General features: G+C 40.5%; 3 protein-coding genes across 5 annotated transcripts; 2 read left to right on the top strand and 1 right to left on the bottom strand.

The window, feature by feature from the left end:
• Positions 1-517: 517 nt before the first annotated feature.
• Positions 518-10117, top strand: clint1a (clathrin interactor 1a). Of its 3 annotated transcripts, none has more exons than XM_057042615.1 (13): positions 518-716; positions 2173-2277; positions 2606-2702; positions 2955-3063; positions 4189-4353; positions 4427-4610; positions 4774-4811; positions 4872-4990; positions 5083-5170; positions 6025-6090; positions 6495-6799; positions 7738-7942; positions 8022-10117. In XM_057042615.1, the coding sequence occupies exons 1-13, from the start codon at positions 676-678 to the stop codon at positions 8354-8356; spliced, it is 1857 nt and encodes a 618-aa protein (XP_056898595.1). In that variant the 5' UTR covers positions 518-675; the 3' UTR covers positions 8357-10117. The 3 variants fall into 3 exon arrangements, with proteins under 3 accessions (XP_056898595.1, XP_056898594.1, XP_056898593.1); XM_057042614.1 differs by having other exon boundaries at positions 4774-4990; positions 8022-8278; positions 8849-10117; XM_057042613.1 differs by having other exon boundaries at positions 4774-4990.
• Positions 10118-10960: 843 nt separating this feature from the next.
• lsm11 (LSM11, U7 small nuclear RNA associated) lies at positions 10961-13444 on the bottom strand. Its single transcript, XM_057042616.1, has 4 exons — positions 12947-13444; positions 12270-12409; positions 12067-12150; positions 10961-11440 (listed from the first exon to the last, which is right to left on the bottom strand). Exons 1-4 carry the CDS (start codon positions 13401-13403, stop codon positions 11150-11152), a joined length of 972 nt encoding a protein of 323 aa, XP_056898596.1. The 5' UTR covers positions 13404-13444; the 3' UTR covers positions 10961-11149.
• Positions 13445-13488: 44 nt separating this feature from the next.
• Positions 13489-17729, top strand: thg1l (tRNA-histidine guanylyltransferase 1-like). The gene is made up of 7 exons (XM_057042617.1): positions 13489-13898; positions 14343-14543; positions 14637-14813; positions 14895-15064; positions 15171-15259; positions 16328-16435; positions 17385-17729. Coding segments are annotated over exons 1-7 (909 nt in total). The 5' UTR covers positions 13489-13896; the 3' UTR covers positions 17547-17729.
• Positions 17730-18151: the final 422 nt, after the last annotated feature.

Here is an 18151-nt window from a genome sequence, read left to right as displayed (position 1 = left end):
AAGATGAAAAGTAGCTTAACAAAAAAAGGGGGAAGCCAAAAGTAAGCAATTGTAGATTGTAGAAGATTTTTTAAAAAAGATATTTAATTTCTCATGTTGTGGCTTTCACAAATAGATGGTATCATGGAAGGAAGGCGTTGGAGGAACCTTGAAGTCATATCACAAGACATGAGCCAGGAAGTGTAACATTTTTTTGCAACCGAGGCAGAATGAACTAAAGAGAAGAAAAATTAAGCCAGTGAAGTACAAAGCCCTCAGTTTAGACATAAAAGTAATTAAGATATACAAGATTTGTGTACTACTACTACTACTACTACTATTAATAATAATAATAATAATAATAACAATAATGATAATAATAATAATTAATAATAATAATATAAACTTTGTTTAACTGAGAGTACAAAAAAAGGCCTCTTGACAGATTCGATGGCATTTGAAACGGTTGAATCAGACGTCCAAGTCAAACCACAACTCCCATGGTGCTTTACGGCAGTGACGTAGTTCAGAATTTCCTGCAGTAACCAGTCCCGTCTGTCTGCTCGTGCGCACGGCCTTCTACGTTGGCTTGAGGTGAGGAAGAGTGAAAGAGTTTACTTTCCAGAGTTCAAGGTTTGGTTTCGGCGTTCTTCTGGGGCTTTGCCGTGGCAGAAAAAACATTTTCACGGAGCCAAGATGCTGAACATGTGGAAGGTCAAGGAGTTGGTTGACAAGGCGTAAGTATCTCCTTACTCTGTCGTGTCTTCTATGTGTCATTTATGCCCGTAGTTTACCTGTTTGAAAGAGACACGTACCCAAAACTTTTACGTCACGACGCTCGTAGAAGTTAGCTTGCCTCTATGCTACCAACCAGTTTGTTAGCTCGTATGAAAGTATATATACATGTATTGTTCTAAGCAATATTTTGTGTCACTTACTTTTCTTTACCGTAGTTTGATTAATGCGTATCTCTGCTGTACAATATGGGAGATGTTGGTTTAAAGTTCTCCGGTCCAAGCTAGTTCACTTAGCTAGCTAATTATCGAGCCGCCTGGGCTAGGTGGCTAACGGACCAGGTTGGCCAGCTAAGCTAGTTTGACAGCTCCTCGACTGAATAATTGGCAGAGAATTTATATGGATACTGGCTAATTCTCATATAATCGGATAGCTGACCCGCTGCCAATGTATGATAATCTTTTTCGAACTTTATTGCGAGGCGAATGTTATTGACTCCCTTCTCGTAATAACGACAGTTGTCGTGGATTCACATGAAATCTTGCTGTAGCTAACACTACCGTAACTGCTCCGGTAGTTAAATATCAGTCAGATAGACTAAAGTTTTTGAACATAATGAGCTAAAATGGATACATCAGTAAACTGACAGTGTCAGCATGAGATGTTAAAAGTTAAGTGCAGAAAGTGAGGAAAACTAACATAAGTCTGGTACTTAATTTCATTTCAAACAGGAATTGGCATGATCATGCGGCACTATGAGAAAACAGTGCAACTTCCATTTTATCTGGTTATCTAAATAAGATAAGACGTTGCATCACAACGCTTTTCTTTGAAAACCTTAACATTCCTGTAAATGGAGCCCACCTTGGCACAATCATCTTTATGTCATTTTGCTGGCATGGACTTGTGTGTGAATGTGTGTGTGCCGTCAGGGTCAGAACTTTACCCAAAAGCTTGCAAAAGTAACACAGTTCCAGCCCAGCGAGTGTGAAATCAGTGCAGCTTTTTGCTGATGTGGCAGTTGTTCCTAAGTTGCACAGCCCAAATATTTTCACACTATTTTTTAGGTCATGTTGTGGCAGGATTTCCTCATCTCAACTGCATGGCTGTTTGGTTACTGTGACTAAATCTATGCAACATTTGTTGATCAGGCTGATGGACAGAAGCGAAACAGAGATCATAGTTGACACCTCTCCAGCATTTATTTTAGCCTTTTTATGTGATACAAACTAATGCTTCTGCATTTTAAGTCCTGTTTTTTTTCAGTGTGCGCACACTCACTATTGTTCTGCGACCCGTTGCTGTTTGATGCTACGAACACAAAAGCCTGGGTGTGACTGTAACAAGAGTCATTTTTATCTCACTCTGTAATCGACATGTTGTAGCTGAAGGAGTTTGTGCAATTTTACCGAACATAACACCGTGATATTGATGTTTGATGTTTTTGTTCTGATGTAGAACCAACGTGGTGATGAACTATTCAGAGGTGGAGTCTAAAGTGCGAGAAGCCACCAACGATGAGCCGTGGGGACCGTCAGGACAGCTGATGAGTGAAATCTCAAAGTAAAACCACTTTATATACCACTTAAACTGAGCTACAAACCTAAAACATTTTCAGGAACCCTGCGGGAACTTGTTTTTTTGTTTTTTTACTTGTTTTACTTGTTTACTTCACTGTTCTTCAAATCCAATGGGAAAACAAACACATGTACCAAAGAAACCAGTTATTCCTGAAAGTTGACTGAATTAAGTGCACAGCCAAATGTCTTTGGGTGTTGATGCCCGTGTGTCCATGGAGTAACCTGTCCAGTTACTGGTTGTAACGTGTCTTAACTAAACCTGTGACTTTTGTCCTCCTTGTCTCTTCCTGTGGCATTGTTCTGCTAATCAGAGCCACCTTCATGTATGAGCAGTTCCCAGAGGTGATGAACATGCTGTGGAATCGCATGCTGAGGGACAACAAGAAAAACTGGAGGAGAGTTTACAAGGTCTGCTTTCATACTTCTCCAATGTCCCTTAGACACACATTTGCTATATGGCCTAACAGCTGAACAGTCTTTACATTGGTTTGATTTATATATGCTCCTGGGAGAAATCAGAACTGCTATTTAATCTGAGCCAGTACACATGACCCTCCATTAAACACATTTACCTTATATGATATAAAGAACTTACATCAGTAGTAATAATAATAGTTTATAAAGAGCTGAACCTAATGTGACCTTTTGTTGTGATGTCAGTCCCTGCTATTGCTGGCACATCTGATCAAGAACGGCTCAGAGAGGGTGGTTACGAGTGCCAGAGAGCATCTTTATGACCTCAGGTCTTTGGAAAGCTACCATTGTGTCGGTAAGTTCTCCTTTGTGATGGTGCTCCTGTCCTTTTTCACATTCAACTTGGGATTTGGAGATCCGGTTTCTAAAGCTCTCTAGTAAAAAGGGCACTCTAGTGTGAGGGTACACTGAAGATGGACGCATGGATCATTTGCACATTTGTAAAAACATCAACACTGAATGACACACAAAGGTTTTGAAGACGCATGTGCTGCCATCAAGTCAGCATCTTTTCTCAAGAAAGGCCATGCTTATATCAGCAAACTCCTTAATGTGTGCATTAAAACAGCAGTGCTATGTAGAAAAGAAGTTTGGCTGATAAAGTTGCCTGCAGCCCTGACCTGTCAGGCATTCAAAAGGTTTGGTGCATAAAGAACAAGAAGCAGTGAAAGGATGCCTCAAGGGCTGAACATCAAGCTACACAGATTCTAAAGCAACTAAGAATGAGAAGGAAAAATCACTTGTTTTTATTACATCCCCAAATGCTAAAGAGTGGTGTGTAAGTCAGGAAATGCTTTGAAGCATTTCAGATTCTATATGGTGCTTTGTTGTTTGCACAAACAGGTTTCATGTTTTATTTGTATTCACATTTTGTCGAGGAGTTATGTAAAATGTAAATAAAGCAGTCTATAATATATATTTCATTGTAATCAGAAATGAAAAAACACTTCCTCTTGATTTGCATCCCCCCCTAATGCTTGGAAACAGAGGCCTGGTTACCGTGCTGACACCTCATTGCCTTTTAACATCCATCAGTAATCATTGAAGTTTTTTGAATAGAGTTCTTTCCCTCTATGGTTTGATGTACGACTTGCTCAACAGTCTGGAATCTCTTGTGGTATTTGTCAGCAAGTGTTGCTCTAAAAGACCGTATGTAGCTTTCAGCGTTAATGGTGCCGTCACAGCTGTGCACGTTAACCATCCCATGGGCGCCGACACGATCTCTACCATCACAGTGTAGTTTATAAACCCGGTCTAGAAATGTCACTCTGGTCCACTCAGTTTTATTTAAGGATTTCTCATATTTCCACATTCACATTTATCCATTTTATTTTCTTGCAGTTTTAGAATTGGATTGACTACATTTATTGCTCAGTGTAGTCTCATATTTACGAGTTATGTCTGGACTGACTTTCTGTAGATGAGAATGGGAAGGATCAGGGTGTGAACGTGCGTCAGAGGGTGAAGGAGTTAGTGGACTTTATCCAGGACGACGAGAGGCTCAGGGAGGAACGGAAAAAGGCCAAAAAGAACAAAGACAAGTACATTGGAGTTTCCTCCGACAGCATGGGATACCGCAGTTACTGTAAGTCTTAGCGGAGTGAATAATATGGATGGAGTCATTGTTGGGGCTTTGCTGACTGTTCTCTTCTTCCCAGCGGGGGACCGGTACGATTCCAGCGACACCCGGGGAAGGTGGGACGATGACTGGGAGAAGAATAAAGGTCCATTCCCTTTCAGTGACAAGCTGGGGGAGATCAGCGACAAAATTGGCAGCACCATCGATGATACCATCAGCAGATTTAGAAAGAAGGATAGAGATGACTCGCCAGATCGCTTTAGGTTGGAAATTAATGAACACTTTGTGAATGAAAATCTTGTTAGTCTACAAGGTCTTTAGGTTTTCATCTGCTCCGATAGACATGGAAATGTGATGTACCAGTAGATCATATTTCCATGCTTTCTGTTCTGGGATGGATTTAATAGTTAATCATTGTCTTCATAGTGATAACGAAGAGGATCGTCGCCGTTCGTCACACAATGGTCAGTCAGTTAAAGAATTTAAGGATGAAGAGACTGTTACTACCAAGAGTGTGCACATAGTTCAAGCAACAGAGACCACAGCCACACGGAAAAGGGGTGTCCCATCCAAGAAGGTGGACTTGGGAGCTGCAGCCAGCTACACAGGAGACAAGAGCCCTGACACCAGCACCACCAAACAGGTAGAAAAGACCAGCGTGGATATGCAGAATAAAGCCTTCTGATAGATGCATGCTTGTAGGCAGTGACTTGATCAGAATCCCTCCAATTTCAGTCCCATCCAGCGGCCCCTCAGTCATCTAGCGCTGGCCTTGCTGACCTTCTAACAGTGGATGTGACACCCAGCCAACGTCCTGCCTCTGGTACGTCACACAGACACTTCAGGAAACGTGCTTTATTCTTGCCATTCCAGAAAATACTTTATTTACATCATTACCATGGTTTCGTCATAACTGATCAGAGGTATGCAACTAACCTTTGCACCTACAGTAGAAAATAGTCTGCCAAAGGAAACTACCGGTAATTGTCATGGCCAAAATGCATCTTTCAATTAAATTTTAAAAAAACAAACAAATAAAAATACTACTTTTATAATATATGGCAAATAAAATGGGGAAAGCTTCCAGTTCCTCATGGGATAAAATACTGTAAGTGTACAAACCATTATTTGAGGACTTTAATACTGAACATCACAGTCTTCTTCCGTGATTTGTGCTGATTAAAGTTTGTGTGCACATCCTGAGATGGTGTAATTCACCGGAATTGTTGGGATTGCAAGGTTTCAGATTTCTGAACTGCTGTAATTAACCTTCCAGGATGAAATATATTTTATTGAAGTGTCATTTGTCTGGACAAATTGCATATCTATAAACACAGGAATAACGTGTCAGTGATAGAATATTGGCTACTTTAAGAAACTGCAAGTCTAGACTTCAGTGACAGTGACCAGCTGCTGATACTAGCCGATGGTTTCAGGGACAGCAGGGGGAAGAGAGTTGATGTATAGGAACTAAGTGCACCAGATGTTTTTGGAGCAGTCCCTTGTGAATGAAGAAGGTGGAAACATTGAACAGATGTTTGGTGTTCTCCACTGATCTACCTCCTCTCCCTTCCCCACCTTCCTCAACTACTGACACTGAAGGAATGCTAACTATTGTAGAATGACAACCGGAGCTCGTTTGTTTAAAATTGATGTTTTGTGGCTTTCTTAATGCAGACCTGATGGGTGGATTTGCTGACTTCTCCTCACCTGCTGCGTCTTTCGGCCTCTCCTCGGGAACTGGTTTGTGGATATCTCTCTTATTTCCTTTGTTTTGTTTTAAGCGTGTGCAAGCTCGTGCTCTTGCTATCCTGCTAGAATATTCAGAGGAAAGCTGGGGAGAAGCCCTGACCATATGGAGCCTGCTACCTGCTCTGCATAACAAGAACAGACACACATCAACTCCTGTTATGGATGACAAGGAGACAGGGACATAGGAAGAAGTTAGTGGGGGAGGAGATGGCTGAGAAAGATTGAGAGGAGGGATGATGGCAACAAACGGGACTAGTTCAATGAAAATTTAAAACCAAAGCAATGGTCACTGAGAGTAGACAGTAAAAGTAAACTGAAAAACTTTTGACATGGGTCAGATTTGCATCTGTTGTTCGCAGCTCACATTGATAACCGATTCTGTATTTATGTTTTAGTGGCACCAGCCTCTAATGGAGACTTTGGAGAGTGGAATGCCTTTCCTGGAGGTCGGATGCCAGCATCTGCTCAGACTGTTGACAATAGTGGAAATGATCTTTTTGCAGCCGTGACAGGAGGTCCTGCCACTGCCCCTGGCCCCAGCCTCACCCCAGGCTCAGCTCCAGGATCTGGCCCTGCCTCGGCAGACCTGTTTAATTTGATGGCACCAACCCAGTCTCTCACGTCCTCCCAGAGCCTTAACTTTAGCATGAGCAGTACACAGAGCATGAGCAGCACAGTCCTGCCTCAGTCTAGATCACAGGTATGCATGACTGCATCCGTCTTAAATCATTTAAAGATATACATATCACTGCAAGACAATCCTGTAGTTTCTGTCTGAAGGGAAATCACTGTAGCCTTAATAGTTCCAAAGGCCATAGATGCTGACAAGAAAACAGGACACTTTATGATTTTCAGTCTACAATATATATTAAAGGTGTTAATTGAAAAGCATGAAAATAAAATGACTAAGAATGAAAATGGTAATCTCAAAGAATAATTTTGAAAGTTAGCAGTAACGGCACATAGATACATAGAATAAACAAATGAATTCATATAACAAAACTTTTAAAACAGAATATGTATGCACACAAAGCTGCATTATTTTCCTTTTTTTGGAATTTGAATCTTGCCCTTGGTCATTAAAGCAATGATTTTAGTTGGAAAAAGTTTCAATTACAGTAAAAAAGAAAAGACTGGAGAAAACCAATGAACTGTTCGACAACGCTGTTCGTTGACAGCATTCCACAACAAATTCTGCTGTGATAGTCATACCACACATGACTGGAAGATGGAGGATGAGCACGATGGCAGAGGGTTAACGTGCAGCCTCGCCAGATGCTCATCTCCCCTAGAGACCACCTACTAACCACCCACACCTTCTGTTACTGACATGCAGAATGAGAAGGATCAGTTTGAGGAACAGACACATTAAAAACCCAACAAACACTTGTGGATGTCAACTCCATTTTCATGTTAAAATATTATTGACCTACTTTTCAAAACCAGTGTGTCAGAAGGACATTGTAGCAGATTCCATCAGTACTATTGAGTTCAAGTTTTAGGATAAACATTCCTGCCATCAATTTAAATATTAAGATCGTCATATATTTTTTTATTCAGCTCAATGTTGCTGTTAAGCAAGGTATTTTAGAATTGGATGTGCTTTGTCTGACATTGTGTCTCGGCTGGTTTTTACAGCCCCTTCCGAGCATGGGGGGTCCTCTCCAGCCCATCATACCCCAGCAACCTTTGCAGCAGGGAATGCCATCTCAGAATGTCACATCTAAACCCTCGCTCCCTTCTACCTGGTCAGACCACTCAGTTGACATCAGCCTGGACTTCCTGAGTCCAGGAATGCAGCAACCCAAGCCGAACCAGCCCAGCCTTAATGCCCTCCAGCATGGTGAGAACAGTTCAAAGCATCGAGCCAATTACAGTCATTTACCATTTGGCACCTGTATTGACTGAGCTTTTCCTTTTAGGTAACCCAACACCTGCCAACATGCTGTCACCGGGATTTTCTATGATGAGCCTTGGAACCACTACAGTCAGACCACCTGGAAATCCCATGATGCACCCTGGAGCTGGAATGGGGATGGTGCCCAACCAGGGCATGATGGGGATGGTGCCCAACCAGGGCATGATGGGGATGGTGCCCAACCAGGGCATGATGGGGATGATGCCCAACCAGAGCATGATGGGGATGGGCATGAACATGCAAATGCCCACTGCAATGGGGGTAGGAGTGATGAACTCTGGGATGGTCCAACAGTCCAAACAGGATGCCTTTGCTGACTTTGCTAATTTTGGGAAATGATGGAGCTGGAGAGCACAGATAACCTGGCAGAGTGGTAGAGGTTCTCTCTCTCCCCGTCCATTGCTGAAGGATTATGATGAGCTGCAAACAAAGATGACTTGAAAAATGTCTAAATACCCCACTCATGCGCTCTTTAATTAAAAATCAAAGACTGTGTGTTCATGGATGTAAAAGCGAAAACATTCATGAACCAGTAATCTCTTTGATCTGTCAGGATGGCCAGACACACACTGAAGCGTGTTGGCATCAGTTAGACGAGTGGGCCTCTAAGAGAACGCCAGTGGGATTTGCTTTATAACCTCAATCAAATGAAATCGCCAGAATAGCAAAAACAAAAATTTATATTATGAGCTGTATAATTGTTTTTGAGATGTGCTATCAGTAGTTCTACTGAGTGAAGAGTTTGAGTAACATCATCAGCCATTTTAACTTTATGTACATTTAAGAATATTGAGTTACCTCTTTTTGTCCTTGTTCTTCCTCTGTAAATAGACATCCAGAGCCCTTACTGATAACTTATGAAGTTCCTAAATGAGAGGTGACACGATGAAGGTATGAAGACCAAATGATCTCAGTTAAGACCTTAACAAAGCACACTGACACTGTGCCTTTGTATACGTGTCTGCACACTCCACATGGTGCCTGTCGGTAGTGATGATTTATAGATTTTTTTTTCCTTAATTTGTGGCCTTTGATGACATATCTATATATTTTAATTATGAGATGATAATCGGTGTGCATTCAAATGAGATAATCAGTGGTAGCTATGAGTCTCATGCTGGACTGTGTGTGTGCGTGCGTGCATGTGTATGTGTTGGGGGTCTTTAATATAAATCTGAGTGCCTGAAAGACGTTGTCTTTAATCTTCAGCTAACCTCTGGAAGGAGACTATGTGACTGTGCAGTGTTGGGAGTAGCTACCATAATGGAGCTTACAGATATACGTTTGTACCTGTGCCTCAAGCCAAGATTACCGTCTGTACACATCAATGCAACTGTTTGTCTCATACAGGTTTCCTTTCCGTCAGGCTGTTGACTTCTGAATCCCCTGATCTATAAATACATCCAGTTCCACAGAATTCACCTGTGTCCATGCAGACTTTTTATGAAATTGCAGTCGTCTGTCAATTGTATAGCGCCATTCTCTCACATTCCACCCCATCAGATGTTGACTGTTTGAAACTGCCATCTCAAAATCTTGATTGAACCAAGACTTCATGTTGGCTGGCTTATCTGGATTTGTGAGTGGAAGCCCTTTTGCCTGTTGGAACTTTGTATGCACCAGTTTGATGTTTGGATAGTACTTAATGAACAATCCAGTTCCTCTATAAACCGGCCAGCATAACGTTTTGGATGACGAGCATGTGGCCGTGACCCTTGTAGCAATTGATATATAAATGTTGGCTACCTGACATTTTTTTTTCCATCTGTCAACCATGAGATTAATAATTCACCATTGCTAAGGCAGTAGGTTCTGCTGCCTCAAGAGGATTTAAAGTTCTGTATTTTTACTCCACAGGGCTCAGAGGCTGGTCACACTCTAACTTTGCTTCAGTTTAAAGAGTTAAAATGACCAAAATCTGCTTTCTCTTCCCTCATTCCTTTCTTTAAATCATGATCAACTTGAGTTGGGGTTGTTACTGAGACACTATCATATGCAAATGTAAAATAATTTGAGACAGGAAAACATTTTGGATCATTCTTTTTGTTTTGATTTCCACAACCAGATTCTTTAGCTCCGACATTAAACAGTTGATTGCAATTTGTTAATGGCGTGTGTTATTCGCTGTGTGCTGTGTCATTAGCTTCATTCAAAAGAGCTTCAAGCAGCAAAAGGCCCTGAAATTGCATCGAGTTGGAGTTTAATTTCAGTTTGCCAACATGCGTTTAATGTGCAGAACAAGTGGTGTAAGTGTTGTGACCTTCAACTCATAGTTGCTTGTAAAATTTGAACATGAATGTGCAGATGTTAACTGATCTTTTAGTCCCAATTTACTTATTAAATCATTTGTTGATGGATGATTATGATGGAACCAAGAGAACACACATTTGACAGTACTTAAGCTCACTGTGCATTAAACAGTTGACCCCATTCTGACTCTCTAGAGGCAGACTGCAAAATGGGCTAAACTAATGTTCTGATATATGAAAATTACACCGTTTAACTTTCTGTCCTATTTATAATATAAATAGGGTGAATTATGCGGCCAAATTAAATGTAAAATGAAGCCTGCAACGTATAATTATTTGGTGTCACACAAAATCAAAAAGTAACCTCTGCTTCTGGGGGGAAAAAAAATCTTTACAACTTCATGATTCGTGGTAAATTGTGCTTTTATGGGTAATGTCCCCATTAAAGAGTAAAAGCAATCTGAGACATCAAGACAAATGACAGCTTTTGAGTGCCATCTGCAATCTCCAGCTTCAGCGACTCAATTATTCATAACGCATTTATGAAGTCCGGTGAGACTGCGCTGTCAGTCCCGCTCAAACGCCGGGGAGAAGCTACACGAAGGGACAAATAGCTGGTGCCACAGATGGTTGAGACCGCCCCCTACCGGGCAAGCACAACTGCTCAATGCAGAGAGGAAAGAAAACATTAAAATAGCTGAAGAGTGTTTATTCTACAGTGCCAGAATGTCTGGAGTAGAGAAAAACCTCCATATCAATATGATATAACAATCTGATTTCACCGTTATTACAGGTGTATGAATAAAGAACAGCTGACTTTTATTGGCTGGGGTTGAACAATGTGTTTCTTTAAAAAACAAAACCCAGAAGAATCCAACAAATATCAGAGCCGTTGTGGATTAACCAGGATGACATTCTCACCCCGGATGAAAAGCTGGTTGATGTGACGTGTGTGACATTTTCCAGGTTTCGTGGCATCGTTCTCCTCACGGGCCTTCGGTGAGTCTTTGTATTTAGTTCCAAGTCCGTGTGACAGCCCGGCCCCGGTCGAGCTCTGCTCTCTCCGACCAGGATCCTGGACAGGCAGATGTGAACGGACCGTTTCTCCTTCGTCAGGCTTCGGTGTCGGCTGGCTGCCCGCCGGGCTCTCCTGGAGCTTTAACTTTTCAAAGAGCTGAAACACATGTGAAAACTTACTGTCAAGTCAAATTTGTTTGTTACAGCATCTATGATTGGATTTTTTTTTTAGCCAATAATCACCACTGGATTTAAAAAAAAAAGATAAATACTTTTGGTTTTGCTCCATTTTTACACTAGCAGAAAATGAGTTTTGTTCCTGGATTATTAATCATTTTGTATATTTTAGCTTTATTGTGCTTTAATGTGAATCCTTCACAGGAAAATTCAAATTTACAAACAGTATGTCATTTAAGTATAAAACTTGGTAAATTAAATATTTAAAAAAATACCAAGGTGACTATCACTAAAGCAGAAATATCAGGGATTAATCGTGCACCTTATTAAAGTCATTTTCAGGCAATAAATACATGTGAATAGAAAATAAACATGTACAAGTACATTTAAATATGATTTTATATGTATGCAGCATATTGTATACTATTATACATTTTATATTTTCAATGAAGAAGGGTTAGTGTTATTTTAATCTTATTTAAAAGGAAACTTGAGTTGGGATTTATCTTTAAAAGTTAATGTGGAAAGAAAATCCAATATTTGAGCACTTGAATAAATGTACTTAATTAGGTTCTGTTAATGTTTGCCTCATTAATGACTGTATACCCGTGAAATGGTGAGGGCTTTCTCGTGGTAGAACGCTTCTCCCAGCAAAGGTTCCCTGTACGTCTCATCAACATCCACCATTGCCTGGCAACATAACAAACGCAGAAATCAGTGTGAAGTTTCTAAAAGGCTATAAGTTAATCAAAAACATTGCAAATGTAGCACGTGGAAGCAGATTCAAAAACCCCAAAGAGCTCACCCACCATGTTCCAGAACTTGTCGAAGGCCACGACGAAGCCTGAGCATACGCCCCTCAGTCCTTTAAAGGTCCTGATGTGAACTTTAACCCTGATCCTCTCCTGAACACATCGGTACAGCTCCCCCAAAGGACTGCCTTCACATACTGAAACACAAAACACACATCACAGGAGGCGTTCAGCTGAAACACACGCAGAGACTTCTGCAGAAATGCAAGCAAAGGCTGAGATTAAACGCAGGATGTGCAGAGATATGACAGGCTTCAGCACAAGATGCACAACCCCACAAAAACTGTTGGAACATCCTTAAAAATAATCAATAATCATTTTGCAATTTCCTAATTTGGCAACGTGAGCTTGTTACAGAAAATATTAAGCGATGATTAAAATCACATTATTATATTAAACATGTTGCATCTAACACATTGACGGAATACGAAGGTTCCAATAGTCAATGTATATCTTTTAGTCGTCTAACTTGAGAAATTATACTATACTATATTATAATTTAGGGTTTTATATCATTAGATTGTAAAGCGCTGCTTACGAAACCATCAGGTTTGTGTGAAAGTAGTGCTCCAGCGCCCCCTATTGACCAACCCCCCTAACATCTGTAACGACTCCATGCTGTCACTCTTGTGACATTAATGTACGGTAATAACTGCGGTTGTGGCGGAACATACGTGGCATCCTTGTCAGGACGTTTTTCTGAACCTTCTGTCTCCTCCTCTGCGGTGCAGAGCTGCTCTCGCCACCCTCCGATTCTGCCACCGGGTTGTTCACCATCAGTCTCTTCAGTCTTTCTATTCGCTCCGGGTCGGCCACTCCTTTCATAGCCTTTAGCCGCTTCTTCTCCACATTCTCCGGCTTGGCCCGGCCCCTGCCACCCTTCAGAAAGCTCTCATACTCGGACACGTTGTTAAAACATTTTATCTTCGGGAAAGGGATCGAAACAGTCGGGGAATACAGGGCCATGAGGGGGTCGAACTTATCAGAGCAGACGTCAATTTGATCGGCCTCATCATGTGCCGCTTTGCTCTCCTCCTCCGGTTCGTGCTCGGGTATTGACCGCGCAGTCGAGGTTGGTGCCGGCGTGCCTTCACTCTTTGCTGTCACAGATTTCCTTTCGCTCTCCTCCATGTTTGAAACAAGAACACGAAGAAGCGAGGCATTGTGGGAACGTTGCGCCTCTCTAATGCGCTCCGCTGGGGAGAGGTTTCACTCTGCCTCTTATTCGAGAGGAGAACTCCTCTGCGCTTGCCAATTTATCTCGTTCAGTCCTCAAAACACCTTAATTTCTACCTGAAATTTTTTTCTGTCTTCGCTCCGTCGTGTATGCACCGTGCAACCTTTTTTTGTGACTAGTATATGCAAAATCTTTTTAAAATACACGATCTTTGAAAGTTCGTTCTTTCGCTGGTTTGACATTAATTTTTATCAGATGACATTAGTTCACAGGAGACTTTTCGGAAGCTTAGGTGACAAGTTATAGTATATATATATAGGTACAATACTTGCTATAATCACATAAAAAATAAGTTTAGGGTGCGTGTTTTGGTCCGGAACCAGCGTTGCTGTGGCCTCTGTCACCACACGACAGACATTTTTTGACGGACTGTACACAATCCTTCGCATGTGAGTTGTTAATTTTCGTGGAATTGTAGATATTTTTAATGCATTTTACTGCCTAAATAGCCCTATTATACAACCTATGTTTGTGCAATCAGCAATAGATTTACTAGACAATATCATACTGATTGGACACTAATGTATTGGAGGTTATTTTCTTTGCAATCAGGACACATGAAATTCAAGTTTAACAGCCGTTATGACAAGGTGCCATGAATTTTACCTTATTTCACGAAATATTCAATATCCCCCATTTTTTAAATCTTAAATTCGTTGTTAACTGACGTAAAGAAATACGTTCCTTTTTCAGAGAAGTATGATTCTTAACAGTATACATAGCGATGAACACTTATAGGTTATACCTTTTGAAATTAGACTGGGAAAAATGCCACTCTGTTGTAATTATATAATGTGAGTACACAGGTTTTTGTTTTGTGTGTTTGTTTTTAGGAGGATCCATATGGTGATTCAGAAGCGCTCCCTATTTGATAGACTTCTCAAGTCTTGTTTTGTCCAGTCATCTGCCTGTCTTTTTACAAGTTCTTCAATGGCAAAAAGCAAGTTTGAATATGTCCGAAACTTTGAGACAGACGACAGCTGTCTACGAAACTGCTATATTGTTGTGAGACTTGATGGGCGCAACTTCCACAAGTGAGTTTCCCTTTAAATTTAAATAATGCTGAAAATAAATGATAATGACAATATTGTAAAGTAAGACACTCTTCTTGGTATGTTTTGTTTCAGGTTTGCAGACCAGCATAAGTTTACAAAGCCCAATGATAACAGAGCTTTAGGCCTGATGACCCATAGTGCACGCTCTGTCATGGCTGGACTGGAGGACATTGTGATTGCTTATGGTCAAAGTGATGAGTTCAGCTTCATTTTTAAGAAGACATCTACATTGTTTAAGAGAAGAGCAAGGTACTGCTGTTATGAACTACCCTTTTTCACCCTTTTTTTCACATTTTGGACTTTCAATTTCTTCCCATTTTCTTTCAACAGTAAACTCATGACCCACGTGGTGTCCCAGTTCTCTTCGTCATATGTGTTTTACTGGAAAGAATTTTTTGGGGACCAGCCACTGCTGTATCCTCCAGGTTTTGATGGCCGTGTTGTCCTGTATCCTACCAACCACAACCTTAGAGACTATCTCAGCTGGAGGCAAGCTGATTGTAAGTAGCTGCTATCTTCTCTAAAATATACAGTATATCTTTTTTAGATTTACTTCAATTTGTCAATATCAAAGGTCAATTAAAAATTACTCTGTTTATGTTTTAGGTCACATTAATAATTTATATAACACAGTGTTTTGGACATTAGTGCAAAAAGGTGGACTCACTACAACCGAGGCAGAGGATCGCTTAAAGGTAAAGGGCAACATATTTGCAATTTTTCTTTTTATTATACTATTAATAGGCTGTGACAAAGTTAAACTTTATTTTAATAACAAAACATCAACAATAGATAAAGACCAGACACATATTCAAGTTGGAAATTAATTACATAGCCTGATTTGTTGAGAACAAAATAATGTAAAAACGACCAGTGGAAGCCCAAATTATTAACTGGCTGAAGACTGTTAACTAGTAGATAACTGTTTTATTTACACAACAGCAGGGAACATGGATTCACAGTCATTAGTTCTTTCCAAATGGATAATTGGATATCCCAGAAGTGATGCTGAGTCGGATTTGAAAATTGTTTTTTGGTTAGTGTAGATCTGTATATCAACCACTAGGTGGCAGTATTGTAAAACTAATCCGTAACTATAGGACTGCCTTTTTTCGTTAATATCCTGTGTTTTTTTTCTAGTATTTCATTTAATATGTTGTGATTTATGAAATATACAAAATTTTGTTTATTTGGAATTTTATGTCCTGTCAACAACCGACTTTACTTACATTTTTAATCATCAAGGGGTCATCACGGTCTGGTGTTTGCTCATCAGCTATTTATTTCAGCCTTTCAATATGATTGCATTCACATTCCACTTATGGTTTCCTAAAAGAAGTGGCAGACACAAGGAAATGAATAAACAGTATAGCCACCATCTCCCTGTAGGTCTGCCGCTGTGGCAGCTGCCACAGCTGTTCTCTTTAGAAGTCACTTTATTCTTCAGTTGGCGCTGAGGGAAACTCCTGTGAGGTGATGACAGCTGATGAATTGTGGAAATTTACATTCTGGCTTCATGTTTGGATATCATGAGTCACCCCCTTCCCATTCAACCTTTGTGCTTTCCAGATCATTTATCACACTGTTTTCTTTTCAAACTGCCAGAAAACAGTAGTGGGTCTCCTGATCTTCTGCAATTTTATTTTATTTTTGACACTTAGTTTATTTCCAGCAAGTTACATTCTGTAAACCTAATTCTTGTGGCTAATGAATTCTATTATTTATTATCTGCATGATAATAGATGTGTTCCTTCTCCTTCCAGGGCACTTTAGCTGCAGATAAAAATGAGATCCTCTACTCTGAGTTCAACATCAACTACAACAATGAATCTGCCATCCACAGGAAAGGAACCATTCTCATCTGGGAAATGGTGAGCTGCAGAAATATTTGGCTGCTGAATAAGCTAAGCTCCAAGCGACACTCAGTAAAACAAAATAAATGTTATGCAGAGCTTAAAAGTGTTGTGTAGTAGCAGGTAGAGCTTTCAGCAGTGTCCCGCTCATATTATCTTACCAAATGCTGATTATAACTTGACAAGAGATGAAGGTGACAACATGATCACTATGGAAGAATGCATAGCTGTATTTATATCTAGGCACCCATGAGAAATGAAGGAAAATAATTATTGCAATGTTGTTTTTGATGCTCAGGAATCTTTTCTTGCCACCTGTATTGTCGACAGTAGGATGAATTAACAAACAAAATGTGTTATTGATGAATAAGACAAAAGGAATAAGTGGCTTGGCAAAAATTATGTATGTAACAGTACATATTAATGCCTAACCATTGTGCCCTTTATGTCCAGTCCCCAAAAGAAAAAAATCTGGGGTAAAAAAAATGTGTTTACAAGTATTTCCAGTCTAAATATTTGTAGTTGGACATAACTTCGTGAAGCACGTGAATTTAAAAAAAAATGTAGATGTTATTCTGCACAAGTGACTGATTATAGCTGTAGAGTAAGAAAAAGTGAAGTGTGTTTTCACATTTGTTGGTCTGTTCAGCTATGTGGGGGGGGGGGGGGGCTCAATGTATATATGTATATACTTGTGCAATTAGTATGCTAATCACTCCAAAAAACACAATGCAAGCATGCATGTTATGAAGGTTACTCCCTCTAATTTCAATTTTATAACAAGTTTCAACAAAGTAATGTCAAATAATTAAAATAATAAAATGCCATGATGCTACACGCATGTGCAATAGGTGTATGGATTGATCAAGCTAACCTGTTTCTTGACATTTTTTACTGCTTATTTCTTTAAACAGCATCTTCCTTCAGTCATCTTACCCTAATCATGCCCTCTCTTCTTGACCTGCAGCAGGAGGAAACTGTCACCAAACGGACGAAGCTTCCCTGTCAGGAGGAGACGGATGTGACTGTGACCCGCAACAGGCGGAGGGTGCGAGAGCACCACTGCGACATTATAGGGGAGCAGTTCTGGCAGGAACACCCTGACATCCTGGAGCACGACAACCCCTAGAACAAGAGGAAGAGAGGCTAAACATAAAAGGAACTGAGGACCATTTAAGTGGACCAGCACCGGCTGCGGACAGATGATAAAACAGCCAGGTTTTGCAAACATGTTGCCCAAGAGGAATGACGGTGTTATACACGAGCTATACATGTTGCTAGTTTCACACATTAAACATCTGGGTTTTTTTTATTTCTTGAATGTTTCAAAAGCGTAAAGATGAATCACCTGCTGCTTCCAGGGAAGCAGGTGATTCCACAGAGGACACACAGTGACAGTTTAAATGTTCACCTTGAGTCTGTTTCTCTTTTGCTCTCTGCAAATAGATCCTCATTTGATATCATCAATGGCATTTACCATCACTTTAGGTTTCAGCGAGTTCCACGGAGCCGCATTCGTCGGTGTATTTTTACGTTCCTCTTTGCAGGCGAGTGTCTCAGAACCTCAGGGAGATCAATTTAGCTATTTCAGTAACAGTTTGCAGAACAAGCGAGAGTATCGGAGGAGTAAGCGGAGGGAAGCAGAAGCCAATACCTTGGCAGCTACCAGCGGCCTTGTTCTGCAGCCAGGATTCCATTTCAAGATGTGAATGGATTCAAAGCCATGCGCTGTCA

The sequence above is a fragment of the Takifugu flavidus genome, chromosome 9 (genome assembly GCF_003711565.1).
Source record: "Takifugu flavidus isolate HTHZ2018 chromosome 9, ASM371156v2, whole genome shotgun sequence".
Lineage (NCBI taxonomy): Eukaryota > Metazoa > Chordata > Actinopteri > Tetraodontiformes > Tetraodontidae > Takifugu > Takifugu flavidus.
The sequence above is the reverse complement of the archived record's forward strand: the minus strand, read 5'-3'. Positions and strand labels throughout refer to the sequence as shown.

Excerpts from the sequence above, each read along its gene's own strand:
- clint1a (XM_057042613.1), top strand. The coding sequence starts at position 676 with ATGCTGAACATGTGGAAGGTCAAGGAGTTGGTTGACAAGGC. Across the intron at positions 2,278-2,605 it reads CTGATGAGTGAAATCTCAAA|AGCCACCTTCATGTATGAGC; the intron begins GTAAAACCACTT and ends TCTGCTAATCAG. Across the intron at positions 3,064-4,188 it reads GGAAAGCTACCATTGTGTCG|ATGAGAATGGGAAGGATCAG; the intron begins GTAAGTTCTCCT and ends GACTTTCTGTAG.
- lsm11 (XM_057042616.1), bottom strand. The coding sequence starts at position 13,403 with ATGGAGGAGAGCGAAAGGAAATCTGTGACAGCAAAGAGTGAAGGCACG. Across the intron at positions 12,410-12,946 it reads CGTCCTGACAAGGATGCCAC|TATGTGAAGGCAGTCCTTTG; the intron begins GTATGTTCCGCC and ends TTTGTGTTTCAG. Across the intron at positions 12,151-12,269 it reads TCGACAAGTTCTGGAACATG|GCAATGGTGGATGTTGATGA; the intron begins GTGGGTGAGCTC and ends TTATGTTGCCAG.
- thg1l (XM_057042617.1), top strand. Across the intron at positions 14,814-14,894 it reads TTGTTTAAGAGAAGAGCAAG|TAAACTCATGACCCACGTGG; the intron begins GTACTGCTGTTA and ends TTCTTTCAACAG. Across the intron at positions 15,260-16,327 it reads AGGCAGAGGATCGCTTAAAG|GGCACTTTAGCTGCAGATAA; the intron begins GTAAAGGGCAAC and ends TTCTCCTTCCAG.